This window comes from Rhincodon typus, chromosome 21 (genome assembly GCF_021869965.1).
Source record: "Rhincodon typus isolate 14 chromosome 21, sRhiTyp1.1, whole genome shotgun sequence".
Classification (NCBI taxonomy): Eukaryota; Metazoa; Chordata; class Chondrichthyes; order Orectolobiformes; family Rhincodontidae; genus Rhincodon; species Rhincodon typus.
In genome coordinates, this window is record NC_063352.1 from 38444699 (window position 1) to 38471743 (window position 27045).

A 27045-nucleotide genomic window follows, 5' to 3' on the forward strand; every position below is an offset into this window, starting at 1 on the left:
TTTTAAGCAAGTGAATTGGTTGACAGTGAAGAACATAACGAAAGGGAAGATCTGTGATAGGGTGGGAGACAGGAGATATTAAATAACAAAAGGGTTGTTTAGAAACATGAGTAGGCTGTTCAACCTCTCAAACCTGTTCTATCATTTTCTGAAGAAGGGTCTAGGCCCGAAACGTCAGCCTTCCTTCTCCCCTGATGCGGCTTGGCCTGCTGTGTTCATCCAGCTCTGCACCTTGTTATCTCAGATTCTCCAGCATCAGCAGCTCCTACTATCTCTGTGGTGTTAACTGAGTGTGTTATGAAGCATGAGAATTTATTGGGAGTGTAAGTTCAGTGCAAAGGGGCAATGAGTTGCCGTTTATGTACATTATTTTACATAATAAACAATTCAAGTGAACTGATTGCACAGCAGAGGTAGAAGAACTGGAGGGTGGCTGCATGTATGAGTTTGTGAGGAACAGCACATTTGTGGTAAGGACTGGAATTCATCTGCAAGTTTCCAAATCTCACCTTCAGGCTGGAATGTGGATCAGAAGTCTGCACTGAAGGAGGAACACACAGTCATCCATTGGATTCTCTTCAGGATGGCCAAAGGGTGAGCGTGTTGCCCAAAGAGGATGATGGGCCAGCTCTCTAAACAGAGGGTCAATCTAAGGCCTTCCAGCTTGAAATGAGCTGTAGGCTGCAACAGAATCGAAGTGAGGGAGACTGTACTTCAAATATAAAACCCCTTGTTCGAGATGAGAGAGACAGAAAGCTAGTGAATTATTGAACAATTAGCCTGACATCAGTACAAGGTGGATATCAGAACCAAAGTATTAAAGAATGAATAACAGGGAACGTGAAAAAACAGAATATAAGGAGCAGTCGATGGGGTTTTAATGAAGGGGAAACCTTGGGCAGAATTTTACTGGGACTGCTTAACTGCCCAGAAGTCAAGTTGACTGGAAGCTTGCTCCATTTGAACCCACTGTCCAGCCATCACCCGGGAGGAAGTCTCAACCTCTGGAGCTGCTGGTCAATCTGATTGGCCAGCAGCTGTAAGTCACAGTATCAGAGCTGAGTAGTGGGTGTGACTGGTACTGTAGGAAGAGGTCCCAGTAAGATCACAAGGTGGGTGATAGAGATGGGTTTTCTCAGGCAGATGACACAGAAAGAAGGGAGGGAGTAGCATCTTGGCAGGGACACCCTCAATGCATGCAGGGTACCCATGGAATGAATTGCTCCCCACTCCTGGGCTTCCTGCTTTGACTTACGTAGCCTTTAAAGATGCCCTGCCCACTCCTGGGAGACTGCACACCCCAGTTACAGCATAAGCAGTACATTCTTCAGGTCGCTTTCTTAAAATCTATTCATTTGCGTGACCCGAGTATCACCAGCTGGGCCAGCATTTATTGCCCATCCCTAGTGACCATTGAGAAGCTGGTGATGAGCTGCTTCTTTGAACTATTGCAGTCCATATGCTGGAGGTAGATCCACAAAGCCAGAAGGGAGGGAGCTCCAGGATTTTGACCCAATGGTAGTGAAGGAATTGTGATACATTTCCAAGATATTTTTAATCAACCTCTTCAGACAAATTGCGACATGTCTGGGACAGGTGGGACTTCCACCCAGGCCTTCTGGCCCAGAGATAGGGACATGACTACAGCACCACAAAAGTCCATCATGTTAAGTCATCTGAAAGACCATTGATCGTTTATTTAAATATGACAGGAGGGCCGTTGACCCCGTTTTACATAAACCTCTGCTGAAAACCCATCCAGCTGTGGATCAAGTGTACGCTTGATAAATCCATCACAGCTTCCTGGCACTGTAACTGCCTTGGTAAATAAAGGGCTATCTGTGGATGTAGCATACTTGGATTTTCATAAAGAATTCAATAAAGGTACCCCACAAGAGTTTAGGGTTTCTGGAATTGGAGGTCATTTTAGCATGGATTGAGGATTGATTAATACACAGAATATCAACAGTTAGAGTAGTTTTTGGGCTGTCAAGAGTGGTATGGTGTTGCCAGGATTAGTGCTGAAGCCTCAGCTGTTTACAATCCATAAGCAAAGACATTGGTGATGGGAAAAAGTGTATTATCTCCATGTGTGGGGATCTTGTGGTGCGGTGGTAGTGTCCATGCCTCTAGGATAGAAAGTCCCAGATGCTCCACAGGTGTGTCATAACAGGTCTGAATCAGAAATCGCACAACACCAGGTTATAGTCCAACAGGTTTATCTGAAAACACAAGCTGTCGGAGCGTAGTCCCTTTGACAGGTGAAGTAAGAAAGAAGCACATAGAACACAGAATTTATAAGTAAAAGATCAAAGGGTCATACAACTGATGAAGATATATTAAACAAACCTAAGACGCTGTTAAATCTTTAATCAATTAGAAGGTTTTAAGTGATTAATATGTATATGTAAATCCCCGAATTCCTTTCAAGTCACTGCCCTGAGAGAACTGAAGGTTTTACCAGTGTAAAGTAGAGGTGACATTTTAGGTCAGACAATGCATGTTAGGTGTGAGACCTTGTTTAGAATCTTTTTGGGTTTTAGTTTGGAGTCAGACTGATTTTATTTCTAAAGCAGGAATTTATAAAACACCACATTGACTGTCTGTCTACAAATTGTGTGCTTTTTGAGCAAAATAGAATGTATCTACAAATACATATTCGCCCCACAGATATATGTGTGTGCGCGAGAGAGGGAGAGGGGGAGAGGGAGAGGGAGAGCTTGAGAGGCACCTCCACATTATAACAGGGCTAAGCAGTTGATTAAAATAACTATTATTTCCAAGTTTGCTGATGGTACAAAACGAGATGGAAAATAAGCAGCACTGAGTATGCAGATTTAAAAAGGAATATAGATTGGTTAAGGGGCAAGGATGGTGACAATGGAGCTTATCGTGGGAAAGTGCAACATTATCCAGGGAGATCAGAAAAGCAGAATGTGTTTTGAGACATGAAAAACTACTGAGTTGTAAAAGAATTTGGAGGTCCTTGTTCACAAGGTTAACCTTCAGGTGCAAAACACAAGTGGAAAGCCAAATGCAATATAAGCTTTTTCTGCAAGGGATCAGTGTATAAGACTAAGAAAGTATTGACAATTACATACAACTTTGGTGAGATTATACATGGAGTACTGCGTACAGTCTAGTCTCCTTAGCCAAGGAAGAATATACTGGCCTTAGTTGAGATGCCATGAAGGTTCACTACATTGATTTCTGGGATATCAGGGCTTTCCTATGAGGAAAGATTGAGTAAAAGGACCGATACTCTCTGAAGAAAGCTGAATTACATATTTGAAATGTGTAAAATTCTGAGAAGGCTTGACAGGGATGACATTGAGAAGCTGTTTCACCAAGCTGAAGAATCTAAAATGCAGGATCACAGTTTCAGGATAAAGGGTTTGCCATTTAGAAGAAAGAACAGAAACGTAGAAGACAGTACACACAATAAGACCAGCACAGGAACAGGCCCTTTAGCGCATCATACCTGCGCCAACCATGATGCCATTCTAAACAAATTCCATCTGCCTGCTCACGGTCCTTGTCCCTTTATTTCCTACCTGTCTGTCTAAATGCCTCAAACATTGCTATTGTATCTGGTCCTACCACCTTCCCTGGCAGTGTGTTCCAAGCAACAGTCACCCTCTGTGTAAAAATTTGACTCTCATATCTCCCTTAAAACTTTCCACCTCTCACCTTAAATCTACGCATCGTACTATTTGAAATTTCCACCGAAGATTAGGCCTAGTAGGTGGAAAGAATGAGTTTTTTTTTTCCTGGGCAAATGACATTGGGATAGCTGAAAAGCAATGAATAATTCTGCTGACAACTTGTGGACCCACCACTTTTTCGGTTATTAGGACCCTAACTTTCCCTGATGCTAAAACCTTTCAAACATTGACAGATTTAGTTAAGGAATATTACAACCCCAAACCTCCTCTAATTCTGAGGCACTATCAGTTTTACTCAGCAATTCGAGAATCAGGGGAATCCCGATCAGCATTTTTGACTGGGTTAAGACAACTGGCAGAGGCATGTGATTTTGGGTTAACCCTGAATGAGATCTGAGAGACTGTTTGGTATGTGGGACGAGTGATATAACCATGCAAAAGCACCTACTAGCTGAAGCCCAACTGGACTTCAAACAGGCACTATAACTGGCTTTGTCATTGGAAAATTCAACCAGTGGAGCATGAGTGATTGTCCTGAGTAAAGATCACCGCCAGATACTGGCTGATCTCCACCAGATTCATTAAGGGGTTTCCAAAATGAAGATGTTGGCAAGAAGTTGTGTGCTGGCCAGGATTGGATGCAGATATTGCTACATTGGTGGGGCAGTGCTCAGTGCACCAATAAGGACAAAACAGTTACTGCCAGCAGCTCCCCCACATTCGTGGAAATGGCTGTGTAAACCCCCAACTTGGTTACACATCGACAATGCAGGTCCTTTCATAGGGTCAACGTTCTTAGTCATTGTGGACACCCACTTGAAGTGGCTGAACATGCACAGCATTCATTTATCAAACATGGGGATGATAACTGAAAAACTGCAGGCATCTTTTATAATACGTGGACTCCTCAAAGTGATGGTCACAACTAACAGGCCATCATTTACCAGCAGGGAATTTGAGCATTTCCTAAAGTTAAATGGTATTCGAAACATACAGGCAGCTCCATACCAGCCATCGTCCAATGGGTTGGCGGAAAGAGCAGTCCAAACTTTGAAGGCAGGCTTAAACAAACAGCCTATAGCTTCATTAGATACCAAACTGTCCTGGTTCCCATTTGAATATATGGCCACCCCTCACGTAACTACACGGATAGCTCCAGCAGAATTGCTAATAGGCAGAATATTCTGCACCAGGTTACATCTGATCTTCACGGACCGGTGTGGGGGTTGGTGTTGAGGGGATGGTGAAAGGGCACCAGGAATGCCAATGCTGGACACAAGACACCACTAAGCAAGAGACAGTCTACTTCAGAGAATGAAGTTTGGTGTAGGAACCACAGGAATGGCCCTGCATGGGTAAGAGACATAGTTGACGAGAGGTCAGATCAGTGACATATAAAGTTCGGATAGGTGCGACAGTCCTGGACAAGCAGGTGGACCATATGAAAGCTCCAAACTTGCAAACAGGGTGGGAGAAAAACATGCCCGGCTCCTCAACTGTCTTTCTGACTGTTCCAGAATCCATGGGTTCTCCCTTCTCTGTCAAGCATTGAAGATACATTGGAATTTGAGATGGATATGGCAGACGGTGCCACCTTGATGCCTTTACCATTTGAAAGAGAGGATGATTTTCTTCTGAGATGCTCCGGACACAAGAGGTGAGCTGTTGTGCATTACCTGCAGCCTGTATCAGAGGCAGAGTGGGAACCTGACCCGATGCTAAAATGCCCCAGGAAGAGCTACAAATAAAAAAGAACCAGCCAACGTCCTCGGACTCAGAGTGGCAGGGATACAGTGACTGTAATAAGATCAGCCAAGTGGCCCTCACAGAATATGATGTCCCTGATTGGACCAGGTTAATAGCCCCAATCAGGGAGCCCTGGCTGACAGATATAAACAGGAATGTGAGAAGTTCCTTTCATTCTGAGAGCTGGATCAGTGTCAGGGACTCACTACATGTAAATTAAGGGTGACTTGGTGATGGGATACTGGGCTCTGTGGAGTTATTTCACAGCCAGGTTCATTCCCCAATGCAAGTACAGCCACCTCCATAGCTGGGCTAACTATATATTGTTTCAAGAAACTCTCCTGGAGGCACTGAACAAATTCTGCCCCATCTGAGCCCTGGCTCTAAGGGAGTCCCAGTCAATATTGGTGAAGTTAAAAATCACCCACTACAACAAGCCTGTTTTTACATCTTTCCATGATCTGCTTAAAGATCTGTTCCTCTATCTCCCGCTGGCTATTGGGAAGCCTAGAGTATAATCCTATCACTGTGACTGTGCCTTTTCCACCTCTAACTAAACGCTGGAACTTTGAACTGCTGGTCCTGCCCTTCTCTTGGCCAAGTTTCTGTAAGAACATTAGGGTGATGAGTCTTTTGAATTCTCTACCTAAGAAGCTGTGAGATGTTTGATAGTGCGTATATTCAAAACCGAGATCAAGACAGCCACGGGTGAAGTTCTGGAAGACTGGAGGTTGGCTAATGTGATGCCATTATTTAAAAAAATGCTAAAAAGGAAAAGCCAGGGACAGCTGAGCCTGACATCACTGGTGGTTAAGTTGTTGGAAGGGATTCTAAGGGATAGGATTTGCATGCATTTGGAAAGGCAAGGACTGATTAGGGAATCGTCTTTGTGCGTGGGAAATTGTGTCTCGTTAACTTGATTGAGTCTTTTTGAAGAGGTAACATAAAAGATTGAAGAAGGCAGAACGGTAGACGTTGTCTATATGGATTTCAACAAAGTGTTTAACAATCATGGTAGACTGGTTAGTAAGGTTAGAGTACATGGGATCTAGGGAGAGCTAGCCAGTTGGATACTAAAATTGACTTGAAGGTAGGATACAGAGGGTGGTAGTAGAGGATTGCTTTTCAGACTGGAGGCCTATGACCAACAGTGTTCTATGGAGATTGATACTGGGTCCACTTTTGTTTGTCATTTATCCAAATGATTTGGATGTGAATACAGGAGGCATGGTTAGTAAGTTTGCAAATGACAGCAAAATTGGAGGTGTAGTGAACAGTGAAGAAGGTTACCTCAGAGTACAACAGGACCTTGACCACATGCGCCAATGAGCCAAGGAGTAGCAGGTGGAGTTTAATTTAGATAAATGTGAGGTGTTGCATTTTGGCAAGGCAAACCAGGGCAGAACTTATACAGTTGAGGGTAAGGCCTTGGGAAGTGTTGCTGAACAAAGAGACCTAGGGGTGCAGGTGCATAGTTCCTCGAAAGTGGAGTCACAGGTGGACAGGGTGGTGAAGAAAGTGTTCATTGGGCAGAACTTTGAGGTGGGAGGTCATGTTGCGGCTGGACAGGACATTGGTGAGGCCACTTTTTGAATACTGCATTCAATTCTGGTCTCTCTTCTATAGGGAAAATGTTTTGAAACTTGAGAGGGTGCAGAAAAGATTTACAAGGATGTTGCTGGGACTGGAGGGTTTGAGTTATAGGAAGAGGCTCAATATGCTGGGGCTTTTTTCCCCTGGAGCGTTGGAGGCTGAGAGGTGACCATATAGAGGTTTAGAAAATCCTGATGGGCACGGATAGGGTGAATAGCCAAGGTCTTTTTCCCAGGGTAGGGGAGCCCAAACCTAGACAGCATGCGTGAGAGAGGAAAGATTTAAAAAGACCTGAGGGGTACGTGTATGAGCTGCCACAGGAAGTGGTAGAGGCTGATACAATTACAACATTTAAAAGGCATCTGCATTGGTAAATGAATGGCAAGGGTATACAGGGATGTGGGCCAAAGGCTGGCAAATGGGACGAAGTCAGATTAGGATGCCTGGTCAGCACAGACGAGTTGGATCAAAGTATTTGTTTCCATGCCGTACAAATCTTTGACGCCAATACGTTTTTGGGTACCAAGTGAATCAAAGAATGTGGGGTTGGAATTGTTGCAGGATGATAGGCAGGCTTGATGGGTTTTATGTTTGATTCCTGAGAGGGTGGCCTGCAGCAACTTGGAAAAGTTGTACTAACAGCCCCTCTCGAACCTGCAATTATCAGTGCTTGAATGGAGCTGGTTGTTTTCTCTCGCAACTGCTGTTCCAAGTTCTTTTCAAGCCACTGGCTGTCCTAAATTTAGAGATGCTCCTTTGAAATCAGTGGAGTAAAATCCTGGAACATGCTATCCAACTGCATTGTGGGAGGACATTCACCACGTGGACTTTGGGGTCAAGTCAGTGGCTCACCATCATCTTCTCAACAGCAACTAATAATGTCAACCCTGCCAATAATGCTCACAACCCAAGACTGAAGAATATGGAAAAACACATGGCAAATAGAAAGCAGGAATGAAAGGCAATTTCTTTGCTCATCAATTTTTGTTCACATTGTACCAATGACAGCCCTGAGCATTTCAAAGTCAGGCACGGCATGTGGCATATAACAGAAAGACCCACATTAACCTGACAATGCATCTATGCAAGAAAAGGAACAGTTTAAAAGTTACTTGCCGCTTGATAAGCAAGACCTTGCTTGAACTCACTGAGATTAAGTTTTTACTCGTCAAAAATCGTTACTCAGGGCTCTTAACAGAGAAAATGAATCTTCTGAAGGCACAAATACGGTTCTGAAGTCATACAGTCATCCAGCCCATCATGTTGTTTGCTGGCTCTCTCCATGAATTACTCATTTAGTTCCAGTCCCTCATCTATTCCTGAAGCCCTGTATTTCTTTTCACTTTCAAGGTTATGTAATTCTCTTTGAAAACTATGATTGAACCTGCCCCCACTCCAAGTTATTCATGATGTAAAATGAGGAGAAGCTTCATAAAGGACTCAAAAACTGTAATAAACTTTTCAGAATAAAATGCAGCAAAAAAACATCAGCAAATACTAAAGCAGAGATTAAACAATGGACAATACAGCACTAACAAGTTGCGTTTTTTTTAGTTTAACAACGCTATAGGTTACCACATCTCTAGTTTATCATGAAGATATCCCTAGTCCTGTGATTTGATACAAAAGTTTAGAAGTCAGACATATAATGAAGCAAAACGATCCTGAGACGATATCATCTAAATTTGGGACTGTAATTTTTTTTCAATTTTACGTCAGCCACCACCTGCAAGTTCCATTCCTATATTGAAATATATATTCCTTCACTGTCACTGGGTCAAAATCCCCGAGTTCCCTTCCGAACAGCATTGTGGGTATACCAATAATACACAGACTGCAACAGTTCAAGAAGACAGCTCACCACTATCTTTAATTTTTTTTATTATTCACTCATGGAATGTGGGCATCGCTGGCAGGGCCAGCATTTTTTTGACCATCCCTAGTTGCCCTTGAAAAGGTGGTGGTGAGGTGCCTTCTTGAACCATTGCAGTCCATGTGCTGTAGGCAAGCCCAAAATGCTATCAGATAGGTAATTCCGGGATTTTGACCCAAAGCTTGAAGGAACACAGATATATTTCCTAGTCTGCGTGCTATGTGGTTTGGAGGTGAAATTGCAGGGGGTGGTGATCCCATGTAACTGTTGCCCCTGTAATTTTCAATGGGAGTGATCATGGGTTTGGAAAGTGCTGTTGAAGAAGCCTTGGTAATTTCTACAGTGTATCTTATATAGATGGTATACATTGTTGCTACTAAGTGTGAGTGGTAGAGGGATTGAATGATTGTGGATGTGTTGCCAATTAAGTAGATGGTGTCAAGCTTCTTGATTGTTAGAATTGCACACATCCACACATGGAGAATATTTCATCGCACTCCTGATTGCTGCCTTGTAATTAATGGACAAGATTTGGGGAAATCAGGAAGGGAGTTACTCGCTACAGGATTCCCAGCTTCTGACCTGCTCTTCAATCTGCAGTAATTTTATGACTAGCTTGACAAATGGTGACCCCAAGATAGCGATAGTGGGGGAATCTAGTGATGGTAATACCAATGCCATTGAACGACAAGGGATAGTGTTTAGATTCTCTCTTGCTGGAGGTGGTCATTGCCTGGCACGTGTGTGACGTGAACGATACTTACCACTTGTCAGTTCAAACCTGGATATCGTCCAGGTCCTGATGCGTTTAGAGATAGACTGCTTTAGTTTCCGAGGAGAAACGAATGGTGCTGAACATTGTGCAATCATCAGCGAACATCTCCATTTCTGACCTTATGATAGAGGGAAGGTCATCAATGAAGCAGCTGAAGATGGTTGTGCCATTTTGTCACAGGAACAATGACAATGACAGACAAGCAGTTAATGGTTACCTTGCCAGCAAAATACACAGGAATTCCTACATTACTGCAAATAGGTGAGCAATGGAGTCATTAAATCGGGGTGTGGGAGGAAGGATTAATGGAATAAAGAGAGGACGTGATGGTTAAAAACCGCACCTGGTCTGCAGACAAGGTGTCCTTGGACATACGCCGAAGCTTCGACTCCAAGGCCACGATTTTCCCTTCTTTCCTGACAATCTGAATTTGGAGCTCATCATTTTTCTCCTCTAGTTCCCGGATCTGTTTGCGATATTTATCTTTGTCAATCAGGCATTGTGAGAACTGCGTCTGGGCTTCATCTCGGGATCGGAATGCCTGGAAGAAGTGCAATGATTAGAATGTGTGAAATACATACACCATGCACACTGCACGCCACAATGCATTTACTGGCTTTTGAAGCTAATAAGAGCTTTCAGGCAAAGTAATAAAAGGCTCTTTATGAAAGAGCTGTGATACGTGAAAAGGAATGTAGGTTTAATCTGTTAGAAATTATTATCTTCAAACCCGTAGCGCATGTGTGAATGAGGAAGGTTACAGTATAATGAGGAGCAGAGAGAATATTCTAAAATACCTTGGCTATAAAAGTTAGTCATTATACTGTAATAAAATGTAATAGATTTTTGAGTCGCAAGGTTTTTTTTATTACATTTTTTCTCTTCTCTACATTTTCCTTTTTCTCTTCCATTATATTCAAATAGCTATTTTTTTTCTGGGTCTGGATAGTAGGCATTTCTACCATTACAGCTGCACCCCAGCTTGTCCCATGATGGGACTGAGGACAAAATATTCCTGACCCACGAACGTGGACTCAAATGGCAACGTCCTCATCTCACCTAAATTGAATTAACTCAACAGGCAGTTGGTTTGAATGTAGAATTGTACAGTTTAATGCCTTTCTAGGACAATTAAAGCTTTCAAAACTGAGCCCAATAGATTTTTATTAGTCAAGAGTATCAGTGAAAATGGAGCAAAGACAGGTGAATGCAATTCTGATCAAGACCGATCGGCAGAGAAGGCTCAGGGGGGCTGAATGAACAACTCCTTACAGGTTCCTGTGCTATCAAGCGCATTCACCCATTTACATATTAGTGTTTAAAGGTAGAGAGCTTTGTGAAATCTGTCAGTTAAAAAGTACTAATTTATTTAAATTGTCATTGGGAAAAATTACGCCTGTAACCTTTTAGGTAATGACCTCATATTGATTACACATTAGCTCATGTTGAAGTTCACTAAAGGTTATCCAGAACTAGCTCCATTAACATCCCTGGCATTTTGCCTTCAGTCAGCATTAACTTCCACTAACTCAGTAGCCTCGGGTCAGTAACCAAACTTGTATGAAGCAGCAAGTCTGAGTAAATCAATACAGCTACTTGGGGAGACATTCCGGTTACAGTTTTAAGTTATGTCATTGAAGCATTTTGTTGGGCTCGAGAAGACTCAATGACAGATCCCTTCAGGGATGATGATACTCTTGGTGCAATTAAAGCAAATTCCAGCTATCAGATGGGTTTGCTCGAGTATCTTCATTTAATTAAGCCACATTGATCTAGGTCTTGGCTCCTGTTGTACCACAAGTTTCCTACATTACAGCGTTGTCTGCACTCAATGGCATTGTGGAAATTCAAGTTCTTTCTTTTATCTCTTAAAAGAAGTTATGAGAGCCAGGAGAGGAAGACAAGCTAAAGAATGCAGACTTTCTTTAATCTTCCTCAGCTGCACTAATCAAAAATCACACGAAGAAAAGATTTGTACTGCCCTTACCGGGCTTTGCATGTATATATCTAATTGACGACATGAGCAATTTACTGGTGGCAGTTAATAGCTAAAAGCAAAAAAAAAGTCTGTGATTTGGTGAGAGTAAAAAAAAACCATCAGGTGTGTGTAAGAGCACTTTAGGATAAAAGAAAAAAGTACACAAAAAAAAAAAAGCAGACAATTACAGACGTATTGATGAGGTCTCAAATTTTCTATAGACAAAAGGAGGGCATGGAACAGAATTCAATGATGGTGGTGGAAGGAAAATGGTGGTAGTGGACTAAACTTGAGTCTTTTACATATCTCACCTCATTTCTAGATCTACCACCACTGGTTTTGCATCCTATCCAATTTTTATAAGATCCCAAAGTGTTTGACATTGTTCAATGCATTTTTATCTTCTCTTTACAGAAAAAGGCCATTTTCAACAAAGGACAAAGTGCACAGGGTATCAGCAAGCCAAACTTTTTGCCACTTCAAAGGATATTGAGGTCATTGACTGGCATTCTGAAACTACATCAGCATGTTGTAAAATGTGTCGGGATTATACTTCCGGTTTACATAATAATTTCAAACGGTTTTAATAACATAATCCAATTGGATGGAAACCACTTTGGGACAATCATGTATGCATTTCACATTTTTTTCTATTTTCACGCTTGTCATTCTGCTCAGGTGACTGGACACTCAAAGGATCAAAGGATTGTAGGTTCATAGTCAACTCCCAGAATTTGAATACAAACTATACTCTGATACTCCAAAACAGCACTGTTAAATGTACCATATTTCAGATGTGACATTAAGCCGAAGATTCTGGCACTATTTGGAGGGAGCTGAGGATTTTGAGGGGGTTTGCTATGTGTAAATTGGTTGCCGCATTTCCTCCAATACAAGAATGACTTTATTGGCTATGAAGCACTTTGGGATGTCCTAAAATTTTGAAAGTTGCTGTATTAATACATGTCTTCATTGACAACGTAGTGTTTAGACCAAAACACAGACTACAATCAGTCACTTTACTTCAAAAGGCAAACATTAGTAAACAGCTTTCAGCCAAAAGCACTATATATTACATAATCAAATTCACTATTTTCTTTAATATTTCAAAACAATAAAAAGGCTTCCTTGAGCTGTCTCTCAAAATACATTAAACATTGAAAAATGGATGTTTACTTGCATACTTTTGCAACTGATGGATTATTTGCGCTCAAAGCCAGGTAAGCAATTTATATTGAAGAAGATCCAATCCATATTGGGTGCACTTTACATCCTTTCAAAAGAAAATGAATCGAACTGTCACCCAAACCTGATCTCGCTCTTTTTCCACTTCCTCCAGCTGAAACATGATAGTGTTCATCCGATGCTTGTACATTTCACAATCTTTAACCAGCGTTGAACATTTTAACTCCAAATCCTCTTTCTCCTCCAGATACTGAAACAATGCACAAGTCACAACCAGTGATAATTCCGCTTTCAGCAGTCACGACACTTAGATTGCAAACACGAATTATTTGATACTATGGTGTGTTGCAGTCAGACAGAGTAATTAACATAAATCAGGTGAACTTCAATAGCTGGGGAAGAAAATTGCAAAGAACCAAACGCTCTGAAGAGAACAAGGTGTAGAGCTGGATGAACACAGCAGGCCAAGCAGCATCAGAGAAGCAGGAAAGCTGATGTTTCGGGCCAAGACCCTTCTTCAGAAAATTTTATCTCGGATTCTTGTTATCTCAGATTCTCCAGCATCTGCAGTTCCTACCAGCTCTGAAGAGAACAATGCACAGGTGCTTCATAGGATTGCTGGGCTTAGTGAAATTGTCTTAATAACAGCAACATGCAATGTTACCAGCCACAAAACGCATGCTTCCAGGAAGTATAAGTGGCGTAGCCACCGTCTGTGCTCGTAAATACTGAACTTGCAGTGGATCTGTTCACAGTGTTAGCACCAGTTTTATCACCAGTCTTACGATAATATTCTAAAGTGCAAGATAACTGTTGTCACCACATCCCTGTGCTCTTGTGAGACCTGAACTGTGCATTAACACATACTAGCATTGGAAAAATTCTGTCAGCAATTTCTCTGATGTCCTCCACATTCAGTGGGGGGCATAAAACTGATGCCCTTCTTGATGCCAGCTCTGTATTTTTATTCACTTATGCGATATGGGCCTGGCTGACCACCATTTATTGCCTGACCCTAGTTGCCCTTGAGAAAGTGCTGGTGAGCCACCTTCTTGAACTGCTGCAATCTACATGCTGTAGGCTTGACCCACAATGCCCTTAGGGAGGGAATTCCAGGATTTTGACCCAGTGACAGTGAAGGAATGGTGATATATTTCCAAGTCAAGATGGTGAGTGGCTTGGAAGGGAACTTGACTGTGGTGGCATCTGCTGTCCTTGTCTTTCCAGATGGAAGAAGTCGTGGGTTTGAAAGGCGCTGTCTAAGGATCTTAGGCGAATTTCTGCAGTGCATCTTGCAAATAGTACACACTGTTGCTACAGAGCATTGGTGGTGGAGAGAATGGATGTATGTGTATACAGTGCCAATCAAGCCAGCAGTTTTGTTCTGGATAGTGTCAAGTTCCTCGATTAATTGGAGTTGCAAGAGGAGAGTATTCCATCACACTCCTGGCTTGTAAATGATGGACAGGCTTTGGGAGTCAGGAAGTGTGTTACCTGCTGCACTATTCATAGCCTCTGTCCTGCTTTTATGGCTGTTATGTTTATGTGGTAAGTCCAGTTGAGTTTCTGGTCAATGGTAATCCCTAGTTTGCTGATAGTGGGGAATTCAGTGATGATAATATCATTACATGTCAAGGACCGATGGTTAGATGGTGTCTTAAATGAGATGGTCATAGCCTGGCATTTATGTATTGTGAATGTTACTTGCCTCTTGTCAACACAAGTCTGGATATTGTCCAGATCTTATTGCATTTGAACATGGACTGATTCTATACCCGAGGAGTCACAAATGGTGTTGAACATTGCACAGTCCCCACATTGAACATCCCCACTTCTCAGCTTATGATGGAGGGACGGTCATTGATGAAGATGCTGGTTGGGCCTAGGACACTACCCTGAGGAATTCCCACAGAGATGTCCTGGACCTGAGATGACTGACTTCCACACAATCATAACCATCTTCCTATATGCCAGATATGACTTCGAACAGCAGAGACTTTGCCCCCGACACCAATCGTTGTGCCCAAGCTGCTCGATGTCACACTTGGTTGAATATGGCCTTGTTGTCAAGGGTTGTCACTCTCATCTCACTTCTGGTATCTTTTGTCTGCATGCATTCAGGCGAGACTCCCGCAAAATCACCTTTGATTCTGCTGGACACAATGGCTGCAATGCGTCCCCCCCACCGAGTCCTATTTTCTTAACTCCTAAATGGCCAAGGTTGCAGGAGAGAACAAAGACACTCAAATTCTCTTTGAAATGTGGCAGCTTCGTCTTTAACAACTGGGAGGAGTTTGCCACCGATTGTTCAAAACGGTGACAAACTGACCGCTTTGAATCACAGCATTTTAATGGGGAGGCAGAGCTATGGCAGAGAAAGGAAATGAAGGAAACAATTCTCAGTTGTGTCAGTTCTTCAAATCCAAATGTCTTCCAAAGCCCTTACCTTATCTCTCAGCTCTTCCGCTTGTCTGTTCTCCTCCTGTAAATTGAAAATTTTGTTGACAAGGTCTTGTCTGTCTTCCAGAGCCTCCTGCCGATCATGCTCCAAGATGTCAAGGATTGCTTTTTCAGAATCTGGTAAGCTCCGTTTCCCAGCCTTAATAAAGAAGAGATACGATTAACAAAACTGTCATGTAACAGTTGCCGTGATCAGATCATTTCTTGCTGTATACCATGCAAACTAATGATAGCCTCCACCCCAAAGTGGTTACTCTTGGGCCTGAAAACTACCCAGACTACCTCAGATTAAGGGTAAAGTATCTCAAAAACTTCAACTGCTCCACTCTGCTGCTCTGCAATAGCAACACCAGTGGTGTTTGCCACCAACAGGATGCTGCCATCAAGCCAAAAAGATGTTCTACCTATCACACAAATGTATGAGTAATGTGGTATATATGAATTTCAGTGCAGGTGTGATGGGTTAAGTAGGCTGTAGGCCCCACTACTGGTGGGTCATACCAACCAGCATATCCCTTCAGCTGGTGACTACAAAATACTGACTTTACTTAACCAGACCTTGTTGCAAAATTCACAACAGTATCCAACATCAGCTGTAATTCTGCAAATGGAAAACATTTGCTACACGATCTGGAATGTGCAAAGAGTTACATTAACAATTAATGTAGAATTGTCAGTCAGGCTGTCAGTGTGGTGCAACAAAAAAATCCAAAGAACTACGGATGCTGGAAATCAGGAACAAAGTCAGAAATTGTTGGCAAAACTCAGCAGGTCTGTCAGCATCTCTGGACAGAAAGCAGAGTTAATGTTTCGGGTCCAGTGATCTTTCTTCAGAATACATACATGTGTAACGAAGGTTCTAACTCAACAAAATAGTTTACTGCCATTTGCTGTTTCATCTCTCAGGGCGATGCCCTGGACAAGCACAACCTGCCTGACATAAAATTAAGACAAAGCCTGGCTGTTAACTGTCAATCAATATTATTTAGTGCATTCTCCATGGCAACACCTCTATCAATCAGAGGGTACTTGCCAACTAACCAGCACTCTCAGGCAGTATGAATGTTGTTCTTTCGCCCTTGAATTGGTGAATGTGAATTGTCTGATTAGTGCAAGACAAAAAGCTTCAACAATTTATCTTTCGTCAGCAATACTCAAGTTCTATTTGACCAAATAATGAATTGTGACATTGATGAGATAGATATAACATTCCCTTGGAACTGTCCGAGTCCCAGTGCCAATTGCTATATAAACGTAAAGTCATCACAGCCCTACTGGACCAGAAGCCTGGTGGTTTAACTGGAGGGTCACCACACCTGACATGGTGGAAAGATTAAGACGGAAAGTTCTTCATGGTAACCTCAGCAGTATGGTTATTGAACCCACTCTGTTGGCAACACTCTACATCACAACCCAGCCATCCAACCAACTGAGCTAACCCATCCTCCCTCTCGCATCCTTGACCTGACACAATCTGTCCATCTTCTCTCCCACCTATCTGCCCCACCCTTCCCACTGACCAATCCCAACCACCCCCTACCTGTATCCACCTGTCACCATCCCACCGACCTTCCCCCCCACTCCTCCCTCTATTTATTTCCCAGCTCCTTTCCCCCTCCCCAGTTCTGAAGGGTCCTGACCCAAAATGTTAACTTTCCTGTTCCTCCAACTGCTGCCTGGCCTGCTGAGTTCCTCCAGCTCCACACTGTGTTATCTCAGACTCCAGCATCTGCACTTCTTGGTATCTTCGAGCATTAGCAGTTTGTCTGATTTTGGGATGTTAGAATTTACGTTATATCTATTATGGCCTAGTCTTAACATTTTTTTTGTTAATAATCTTTGATTGTTTATTTTTACCAGGTTTTACTGGAGTTAACTTGTTTTTGCCTTGTTGGCTGACTAAAGTAACCTGGCTGAACTGTTTCTGGTTCAGACACAGTCTAAAAGCTATCTAAATGGCCATACCAGCATTCCAGCTAATCCTGAAAAATTGCTATGCCCATGTAGGAGTGAGACTCAACAGAAATTGTTGCATCTTGCCAATTTTGTTCGTTTCAACATGGATATTTCAATCACAATTCCTTTCTGAGAACATCAGGTCTGTCTGATGGTAGCTGCATTCGTTGCATATTGTTCTCAGTCACGTGTTCAAACCCTCCTTAGCTTGATACGGGAATATAATCTAGAAAATCTTCTCAATTTTCTTATTTAGTTTTGACCTAGTTCATTAACTATAGTACGAGAAATCAAATAAGCAGATACTCTTCTTTATCTCTTTCATATTTCCATTGTCTTGCCAGTGACAGATTGTTGGCATTAGCTCCAGTAATCCTCCAAGTATTAAATTAATCCTTGTCACAAAATAATAGTGGCACTGCGCTAACATTAGTCTGCTCAGTTATTACAGACATTACTGGCCTTAAGCTGATTATAATAGGTCAACCATAAAAGAAGATGGCATGAAGACCCTCTAGACCAGTTTAAGACAAGAAAATGCATCCTGCAGCAGTTTATATTGTTCCATGTACAGAACAGTGAAGCTGCATTGCAAATCCTGGAATGGTTCCGAAACTGTGATTGAATGACATGGTTCAAGAAACAGTCAAACTGCTCGAGTTTTTCTCTCATGGTTTATGATATCAACTGAACCTTGTAGTGACATTATCATCTAATTACATCAGGTATTCAAAATTCCTTCTGTAGTTCACTCCATGTGGTCTTGGACTATTTGTTTAGCCCAGGTTATCAACTAGCTTACTAAAATTTTTTGGAGACATAGAATAATGCACTGTCCCACTAAATGTCTCTTGTCCTGGATAAGATGTTGGAACCTCTGTGGAAAACGTATGACAAAACAGCTGCAAGACATTTTGTATTAACATTCTGAAACATGCAGTTACCAGATTATCGTGGATAAGTGCATCAGACACAGGCAAATTAATTCCACATAAATGGATATAAATCAGTGAGTGATTAGTGAAATATCCAGAAACATCAACTGGAAAATCTAAACGTCAGATTTCTGACAGGTTTTCAAACTTTTACATAAAACTCACTTTCTTTCAGTATTGTGCAAGTGTCATCACTTGTTACATTCAGCAAAAGATAACCGCACTGATCTGAACATGGCTCACCATTGGGTTTCATCAAATAAAAATATTCCATACTAGCAATGATATAAATAATATGTTTAATGCAGATCTTCAGTTGTGGGTAACATACTTGTCTCCGATTCAGGAGTTGTGAATTTCTACTGATCAAGATTACCTACTCATTGTTACATTGCTATTTGTGAGAGCTTGCTGTGTGTAAATTGGCTACTACGTTTTCTAGTTCATAACAGTAACTACTTCATTAAAATACTTCATTGGCTATAAAGTGCTTTGGTAAGTTTTAAGGTTGAGAGACCTATAAAAATGCAAGTCTTTGTTCTTTTCTGCATGTTTTTCTGGATAGGTCTTGATGCAGCATCTAGACTCAACATAATTCAGCAGTCACACCAATAAAATTTGAATTGTGTGTACTTAAAACAGAGGGTGTTATACTCAGGTGCCAATTAATCCTAAATGTCTGCAAAGAAGATATCTCTGCACTGTCAGTGTTGTCCAACTCACTTTTATGGTGCTGTTTCACGTTGATTAGTAGCAACCGAGTTATGGATTTTAATTGAACTTCCTCCTCTGTAACATCATGAAGTTCCAGTCCAGTGACTCAATGAAGCAGGAATGTTGTTCATGTCAGTGGAACGAAACTTCATGTTGGCACATCGGGGTGTTCTGAGGATAAAGTATTAAAATAAAAAGTATATTAAGGAGATAGCTCAAAAACAAAACAGAGTAGCTCTCAATATTTCAAGGCTTCCTTAATGATGATTACAGAAGGCTGCTAATTAATTTTACAGATAGGATTTCTTTATGTAATGCATAGCTAATGAGCAAGTATTAATAGTTATTTGGCTCGGAGTTTACTTCAAATAAATTAACACTAAACTCTCTTTAATTATTAAGGAGAGTTGAACAGATGTGATCTCACTATAAATGATAATAGTCTAACAAGTTCATTAGAATCTTGTTAGTATCATCCCAGGACTAGAACTGATCTTGCTCTGTGTACACTATCTCCAGATCTAAAAGACCAGTCCAAAATTGTTTAAAAACCAAATTAAGAACTATGTAATGAAAATAGAGATGCTGGGCGAGGCAATGTACTGTAACTGCATGACTTGGGAGCTGGTGAACCCCATTACCTGGGCACTGTGTTTCAGGAGGAAGTCAGAGCCCTTAGATTAACCACCTTGAATTCAGTCAGAGGTCAGGGACAGGCGGGTGTGATTACGAGTGAGGGATTCAGGAGGTGGCGGTGAAGGAGCCTCAGCCCTTGAGCTTGTTTAACAGGTTTGAGATTGTTGGTCCCTGTGTGGATGAGAAAGTGGGCTGAAGGAAGGATGAGCAAACTGACCATAGCACCATGGAAAAGGGGCAGAAAAGAGCAATGTAGTAACAATTGGGGATAGAATAGTCAGGGGAATACACACTGTTCTCTGTGCTCAGGATTGAGATTCCTGAAGGCTGTGTTGCCTGCCTGGTGCCTGGGTTCAGGGCATCTCATCTAGACTGCAGAGGAACTTGGATTGGGAGGGGGAAGATCCAGTTGTGGTCCACATAGGGGCCAATGATACAGGTAGAAAGAGGAAAGAGGATCTGGTGAAGAAATGTGAAAAGTGTCGGGCTAAATTAAAATGCTGAACCAAAAAAAGGTGATAAACTCCAGATTACTACCGGAACCACAAGCAAATTGGCACAGGGTCAACAAGATTATAAAGATAAACATGTGGCTCAGAGATTGGTGCAGAAGAAACAGGTTCAAGTTCATGGGACATTGGCACTAGTACTGAGGAAGGAGAGAGCTGTTCCGATGGGATGGTCTCCACCTGAATCATGCTGGGACCAGAGTCCTGGTGAATCACATAGCTAAGACTGTGGATAGGGCTTTAAATGAAATGGGGTGGTTGGCAAAGTGGGGGGAAATGGGGTGGTTGGCAAGGTGGGTGGGGGGGTGGGGGGAATGTTGGGGGTTGGTAGGTTCAGTTGTAGAAAATTATGGAAAAAGTTAAAGTGGGGATGGCTCAGCAGAGAGTAAAGTTTCCAGAAAAAAAAAATAAGACAGAGAGCATGGAAAGGGTCAGGGATCTAACTTCAGGCACAGCAGATGAGTGGACAACTATGAGAAGAGGGGCAGTCAACATAGGTCGGAGGGTGTCGTACTTAAATGCCCGCAGTAAATGAAAGAAAGGTAAATGAGCTTGCAGTTTGAAATTGGCAGGTACAATACCGTGGGTATCATAGAGACATGGCTGCAAGTGGATCAGGGCTGGGGACTAAATGTCAAAGAATATACACCCTATTGAAAGACAGATGGACAGAGGGGGCAGGGTTGCCTTGTTAGTAAGGAATGAAATTAAATCAATAGCAAGAAGTGATATAGAGTTAGAAGGCACAGAATCTGTGTGGGTACAGTTGAGGAAATGCAAAGGGAAAAAACCCAAGTCACCGAGCAGCTGTCGGGATGTAGGGAAGAAAATGGACTAGCAGAGTAATGTAGGAATGTAAGAAAGGCAATATTGCGATAATCAGAGGTAATGGTATTACAATTGAGTAAAGGTAACTACAAAGACATGATGGAGGAGCTGGCCAGAGTTGATTGGATGGGGAGCCTAACAGGGAAGACTTAGGAGCAACAATGGCAGGAATTTCTGGGGGGGAAATTCGGGAGGCACAGCAGAGATTACCCCAAGAAAGAAGAAACATATGAAGGGGAGGATGAGGAAAACTTAACTGATGTTAAATGTCGGGGACAGCATAAAAGCAAAAGAAAAAGCATACAATGTGGCAAAGATTAGTGGGAAGCCAGAGGATCTTAAAAGCCAGCAGGGAATAACCAAAAAAAAACAATAGGGGAGAGAAGATGAAAAATGATAAGATGAGAGTAGGCTAGCTATTAATATAAAAGAAGATTGTAAGGTTTTTTTGGACATTTAAGAAGGTAAGGAAGCGAGAGGTAAGAATAGACATTGGACTGCTGGAAAATGAGGCTGGGGAAGTAGTAGTGGGGAGCAAAGAGATAGCAAAGGAACAGAATACTCCTTTGCATCAGTTGTCATAGTGGATGACACCAGCAACATATCAGCACTTCAAGAGTCAGGGGGCAGAGTTAAGTGTACTTGCCATCACTAAGGAGAAGTTCCTGGGGAAGCTGAAACGTTTGAAGTTGGATACATCACCTGGACCAGATGGATACACCCAAGAGTTCTGAAGGAGATAACTGAGGAGATTGTACAGGCATTGGCGGCGATCTTTCAGGGGCCACTGGGGTCAGGCAGTGTACCAGAAGACTGGAAAATGACTAATGTAACATCCCTGTTTAAGGCGGCAGTGCGGTAGAAGACAGGAAACTCCAGGCCATTTAGCCTGACCTGGGTTGCTAGTAAGATTTTGGAGTCCATTATTATGGATGAGATTGCAGAGTACATGAAAGTGCATTGTAAAATAGGCTTGAATCAGCACTGCTTCATCAAGGGAGATTATGCCTGACAAATCCGATAGAATTCTTTGAGGAGGTAATGAGCAAGTTAGACGATGGAGCACTAGTGGACATGATCCATTTGGATTTCCAGAAGGCCTTCAACAAGGTGTCAAACAGGGGGCTGCTAAATAAGATAAGAACCCATGGTGTTAAGGATAAGGTATTGGCATGGATGGATGATTGCCTGACTGGCAGAAGGTAAAGAATGGGAATAAAGATTCTTTTCCAGGATGGTTGTCAGTGACTAGTGGAGTTCTGTAGGGGACAGTGTGGAGACCACAACTATTCACGTTATACATGAGTGATCTGGATGAAGGAACTGAGGGTGTTGTTGCTTAGTTTGCAGAAGACACAAAGATAGGTGGAGGAATAGTTAGTGTTGAGGTGGGGAGGCTACAGAAGGACTTGGACAGGCTATGAGAGCGGGCAAGGAAGTGGCAGATGGAGTACAATGGGGGAAACTGTGAGGTTATGTACTTTGGTAGGAAGAATAGAGGCGTAGACTAATTTCTGAATGGGGAAAGGCTTCGGAAATCTGAAGTACAAAGGGACTAGGGAGTCCCACTTCAGATTTCTCGGAAGAAAAGCATGCAGGTTCAGTTGGCAGTTAGGAAAGTAAGTACAATGTTAGCATTCATTTCAAGAACGTTAGAAATGTGCAGAATAAGAGCAGAAATGTGCTGCTGAGGCTGTAGAAGGCTCTGGTCAGACTGTACTTGGAATATTGTGAGCAGTTTTGGGCCCTGGATCTAAGGAAGGATATTCTGGTCTTGGAAAGGGTCCTGAGGAGGTTCACAAGAATCATACCAGGGATGAAGGACTTATCATAGGAGGAGCAGTTGAGGACTCTGGGTCTGCACTCAATGGAGTTTAGAAGGACAGGGCAGAAGGATCTGATTGAAATTTACTGAATACTGAAATTAGAGCCTCGATTAGACCCTAATACAGTGGCTGTGGAGAAGATGTTTCCACTTGTAGGAGAGATTAGGACCCAAGGGCACAGCCTCAGAGTGAAGGGATGATCCTTTAGAACGGAGATGAGGAGGAATTTCTTCACCCAGAGGGTGGTTAATCTATGGAACTCATTGCCACAGAGAGCTTTGGAGACCAGGTCATTGAGTGTATTTAAGATAGAGATAGATAGGTTCTTGATTGTAAGGAGATAAAGCGTTACAGGGAGAAGGCAGGAAATGGGGTTGAGAATCACATCAACCATGATCAAATGGTAGAGTAGACTCGATGGGCCAAATGGCCTAATTCTGCTCCTATGTTTAATGGAACTATGACTTCAACTGTTTTGAACATTCTTATCAATTTGAGTAACTATTGATGACGACGACATTGACAATTAAAACAGGATTCGACACTACTCAAAAAGAGACAACTTTATCAGATCAGTGAAGTCTAGATAAGATACTGTTGGTAATAAATCACACCTATCATATCTATATTGTACTTTCAAATTATAAGGAGATCAATGAATTGAGTTTTAGCCTTTGTAATTTACAATATACTTCCATAGGGAATCGTTGAAAGATAATATCTCAAACTTGTGCGAGATAATTGCTACATCAGACTAGATTTTAGACAATATTCTCAAAGGCATTCAAAACCATTACAATTCAAATGCAAGTTATTGGTCTAAAGAGTTAGAGTACGCTTTAAATCAATTGTTAAAGAACATTGACGAAGTTACATGCTAGTGAATGGGTGTGTGTTCAAACAGCCTTTAATGGTCTGATTGATGCTATTTTAAGACCGGAAGGTTACATTGGTGTTTATATGATTGTATTATTAAGTCCAGACTGTCATTTCATCGACTGGAGTTCATTTTAATGCTTCATTAGAACTAACTACAATCATCATTAACATCTTGTTCGTTTTTAAGATGTTCAGGAAAATAAATCAAACGTTAACCATTATATTAATCATGTTAATTGCTTCATTTTGAAAAGAGGCCCTCTTGGTAAGGTCTATTCTTGATCCAGGTGTGAACAAGAATTCACAAAAAGATACCAAGATACAAATGTATTCTGCAACACAAACAACAAAAATAAATGCAATGCTAATCTAAAACGATAAACCCATATATTAGTCCTGTGGCCAATTTTAATGTTCTGTATACAATATTAAGTCTGAACATTAGATGTTAACAAGAAACAGCTGGATGCATGGTCATTGAAATACATGGGATCATGGAAGAAAGACAGCAGAAAGTGCAAGCCGTCAGCTACTTTAGTTTTGGTGAACGATTTGGCGGAGATGTTCGACTGTCTCGATCAAAATAACCTGTCTTTCAATTCATATAATCTAATCAGAGACTAACTGAGTCAGTCAGTCATAGGAGGCCAGAGTTGGAGGACCCTAGGACAGAGGCTGAGAGTGATAGTCAACATCATTTTGAGTCAGACAGCTTGGACAACCAAGGCAATTTGGAACAAGGACAAGAATTTTGAATTGAGCACAGGGAGCCAGTCAACATCAAAGAGTAAAGGACAAAGGAGCGAGTAAAACAGGAGGTACAGGTGAGCTATAGTCTTGTTGAAGCCTGTGTAGGATAAAGTTCAGAGGTCAAATGTGAGAAGATGTGGTAAATCAGAGAATCCAGACAAAGGAAGAAAGATATTTACCTCAGAAATAATCAACAGATCATGACAGGAAAGGCTATACTTAGTGATTGATAACAGGGCTGTGGACTGGTGACCAGTTATCAACAACAAAGGTCTCCTGCCTTCCAACTATTATGTACATGACCCCGCAGGGAACTGAGCAGCTTGGGAACGTAAATGTTTCGGAGAAGCCACCAGATTTCTGCAAAGGGCACAAGCTGTCTCTTTTGTCTGCAGTAAAAGTCATTTTAAGCCTGAAGAAATGCAGTTTCTTTTTGCTCAGCAGTTGCTGTAAAAGGTGTGACTTTTAACTGGTAAGCCGGAGACTTTACAGACCAACCACCTTGTATCGTCTGCAAGCAAAAGTATCCAGGGAAGTTGAATCAAGCAGCAGCACATCCTGGCAAATTAAGTGGTGGAACATCTCAGTGAAGCCTGTGAACAGGAACAATTGAACTGCCTTCCTAGTCCTTTCCTCCATCCATCACACCCATCTTTTCTTTCTTGTCTGCATGTGTGTAAAGGGGGATGTTTATTAGGGTATCAGAGTTTTAATTAGTCAAACTATTTGCCAACGATTCATAATTGTTTGTCTATAGTTAGGGATAATATAATGGTAATAATAGCAATTTGTGTTGAGTACAGAAACCTGGTCTGTGGTTTCTGCCAACCTAGGTCTAAAAGACGGAAACTGAGGAATTCTGGGTACTTCTCAAAATCTTTAACTTTCACGAAAGGAACAGCAAGGCTTAATTTCCAGCATGCTACTCCAATGAAGTATCACACAGGTGAGTGACATTTTATATATGTTCCACCCACGGTTAAATTATTTAATAAAAATAAAAAACCGCGGATGGTGAAAACCTGAAACAAAGTGTTGGAGAAATTCTGCAGGTCTGGCTACATTTGTGGAGAGAAAAACAGATTTAACGTTTCAAGTCTAGTGACTCTTCATCAGAACAATGTTTCATGTTTGGCTTACAGGTAGACGATCATTCAAAGTTGTTTGGTTTAAATATATCAATACATGTGACAGGAATTGTTCAATTAATAAGGTAATTGGTTAATTGAGTTGATCAGTTTTGGGAGTGCAAGTACACATGACATGGAAATGTTAAAAAGAATTAACTGGTCACAAAAATCAGGAGACAAATCAGTGTCTTGAACTAAATAGGAAACTAAATGACTCTGTGATCTCTCACTAATATTACAGGAACTCCGTAAAACCATCATTTCTGTTGATTAAAACTATTTTGAAACAGCGTAATCTAATGGATATGATAATGTTGGTTCAGGTTACCCAGCTCTATCAGTTGCGAGATTTGAATCCATTAAAAGGCTGTGAATTCAAGTCTAACCCCAGGGAATTGAGCACAAAACCCATGTTTACATATTTCAGTAGGGTAAGGAGTTGTTGCAGTACTGAAAGAGCATTGCATTGACAGAAGTGTCATCTTTCAGATGAAATATTAAAATCAAGATCCCATTTAACCTCTCAAGTGAATGTGAAGTTCCCACGGCAGTAGTTGAAGTAGTGTAGGGGAGTTCTACTATATGCTCTGGACAATATTAGTCCCTCAACCCACATTTCCAAAACAGACAGAAAATCTGTTCATTTATCTCATGTTTGTGAGAGCTTGCTATATACAAAGTACATGTCCACTTCTTATCTTACAACCACTTCTACTCTTCAAAATTACTAACTTGGCATCATTTGTTTTGAATGGCCTCACTTTGTGAAAAGTGATGTAAAAGCAACGCAAGTTTATTTTAAAGAAATAGATGAATTTTAAAGTAGATTTAAGAATCTGATCATCGAATCATACTGTACAGAAAAGGCCCTTTGGCCCATCAAGTCTGCACTGATAAGACTATTCTAAATCCATACTAGTCCCAATTCCCAGCATTTGCTCATAGCCTTGACATTTCAAGTGCTCATTCAAGTTTTTTTTTAAAAAAAGAATTCGAGAGGTTTCCCACCACAATACCCTCCCAGGCAGTGCATTCCAGACTTCCACCACTCTCCAGTGAAAAACCTTGTCCTAAAATCCCCTTCAAATCTCCTGCTTTTTGCCTTAAAATCATGTCCCCTTGCTATTGACCCTTCAGCTAAGGGGAACAGCTTCTTTGTATTTACCTCAATCAGAAAACCATTCCCCCAACCCCCAACAACCTTCTCTGCTCTAATTAAAACAAATGATTTGTGAGATTGTGGAACCACACCAGGGTGGCCAATAAAAGCAGAGATAGCAAAAACGGCTGATGCTGGAGTCAGAGTCGATACAATGCAGAGCCGGAGGAACACAGCAGGTCAGGCAGCATCAGTCCTGATGAAGGGTCCAGGCCCAAAATGTCAACTCTCCTGCTCTTCTGATGCTGCCTGACCTGCTGCGTTCCTCCAGCTAGTCCCCATATTCATACTGATGATCACTAGTTCTGGGTCTCCCCAAAAAATGGGAACATTTTTTTCCAACATCTGTCCTATTAACTGCTTTTATCACCTGAAAGCTCTCAAACAAGTCACTGCTCAGCCTAACACAGTATGGAGCTGGAGGAACACAGCAGGCCAGGCAGCACCA

General features: G+C 41.7%; 1 protein-coding gene across 1 annotated transcript in view; it reads right to left on the minus strand.

Annotated features, from left to right (window-relative positions):
• card11 (caspase recruitment domain family, member 11) overlaps positions 1-27045 on the minus strand; it is a 221073-nt gene that overhangs the window by 84709 nt on the left and 109319 nt on the right. The window contains exons 5-7 of the mRNA XM_048609736.1: positions 15262-15414; positions 12940-13065; positions 9996-10193 (exon numbers count right to left, since the gene is read on the minus strand). Of these exons, the coding sequence (XP_048465693.1) occupies positions 9996-10193; positions 12940-13065; positions 15262-15414 (477 nt within the window). The remainder of the gene's footprint in view (positions 1-9995; positions 10194-12939; positions 13066-15261; positions 15415-27045) is intronic.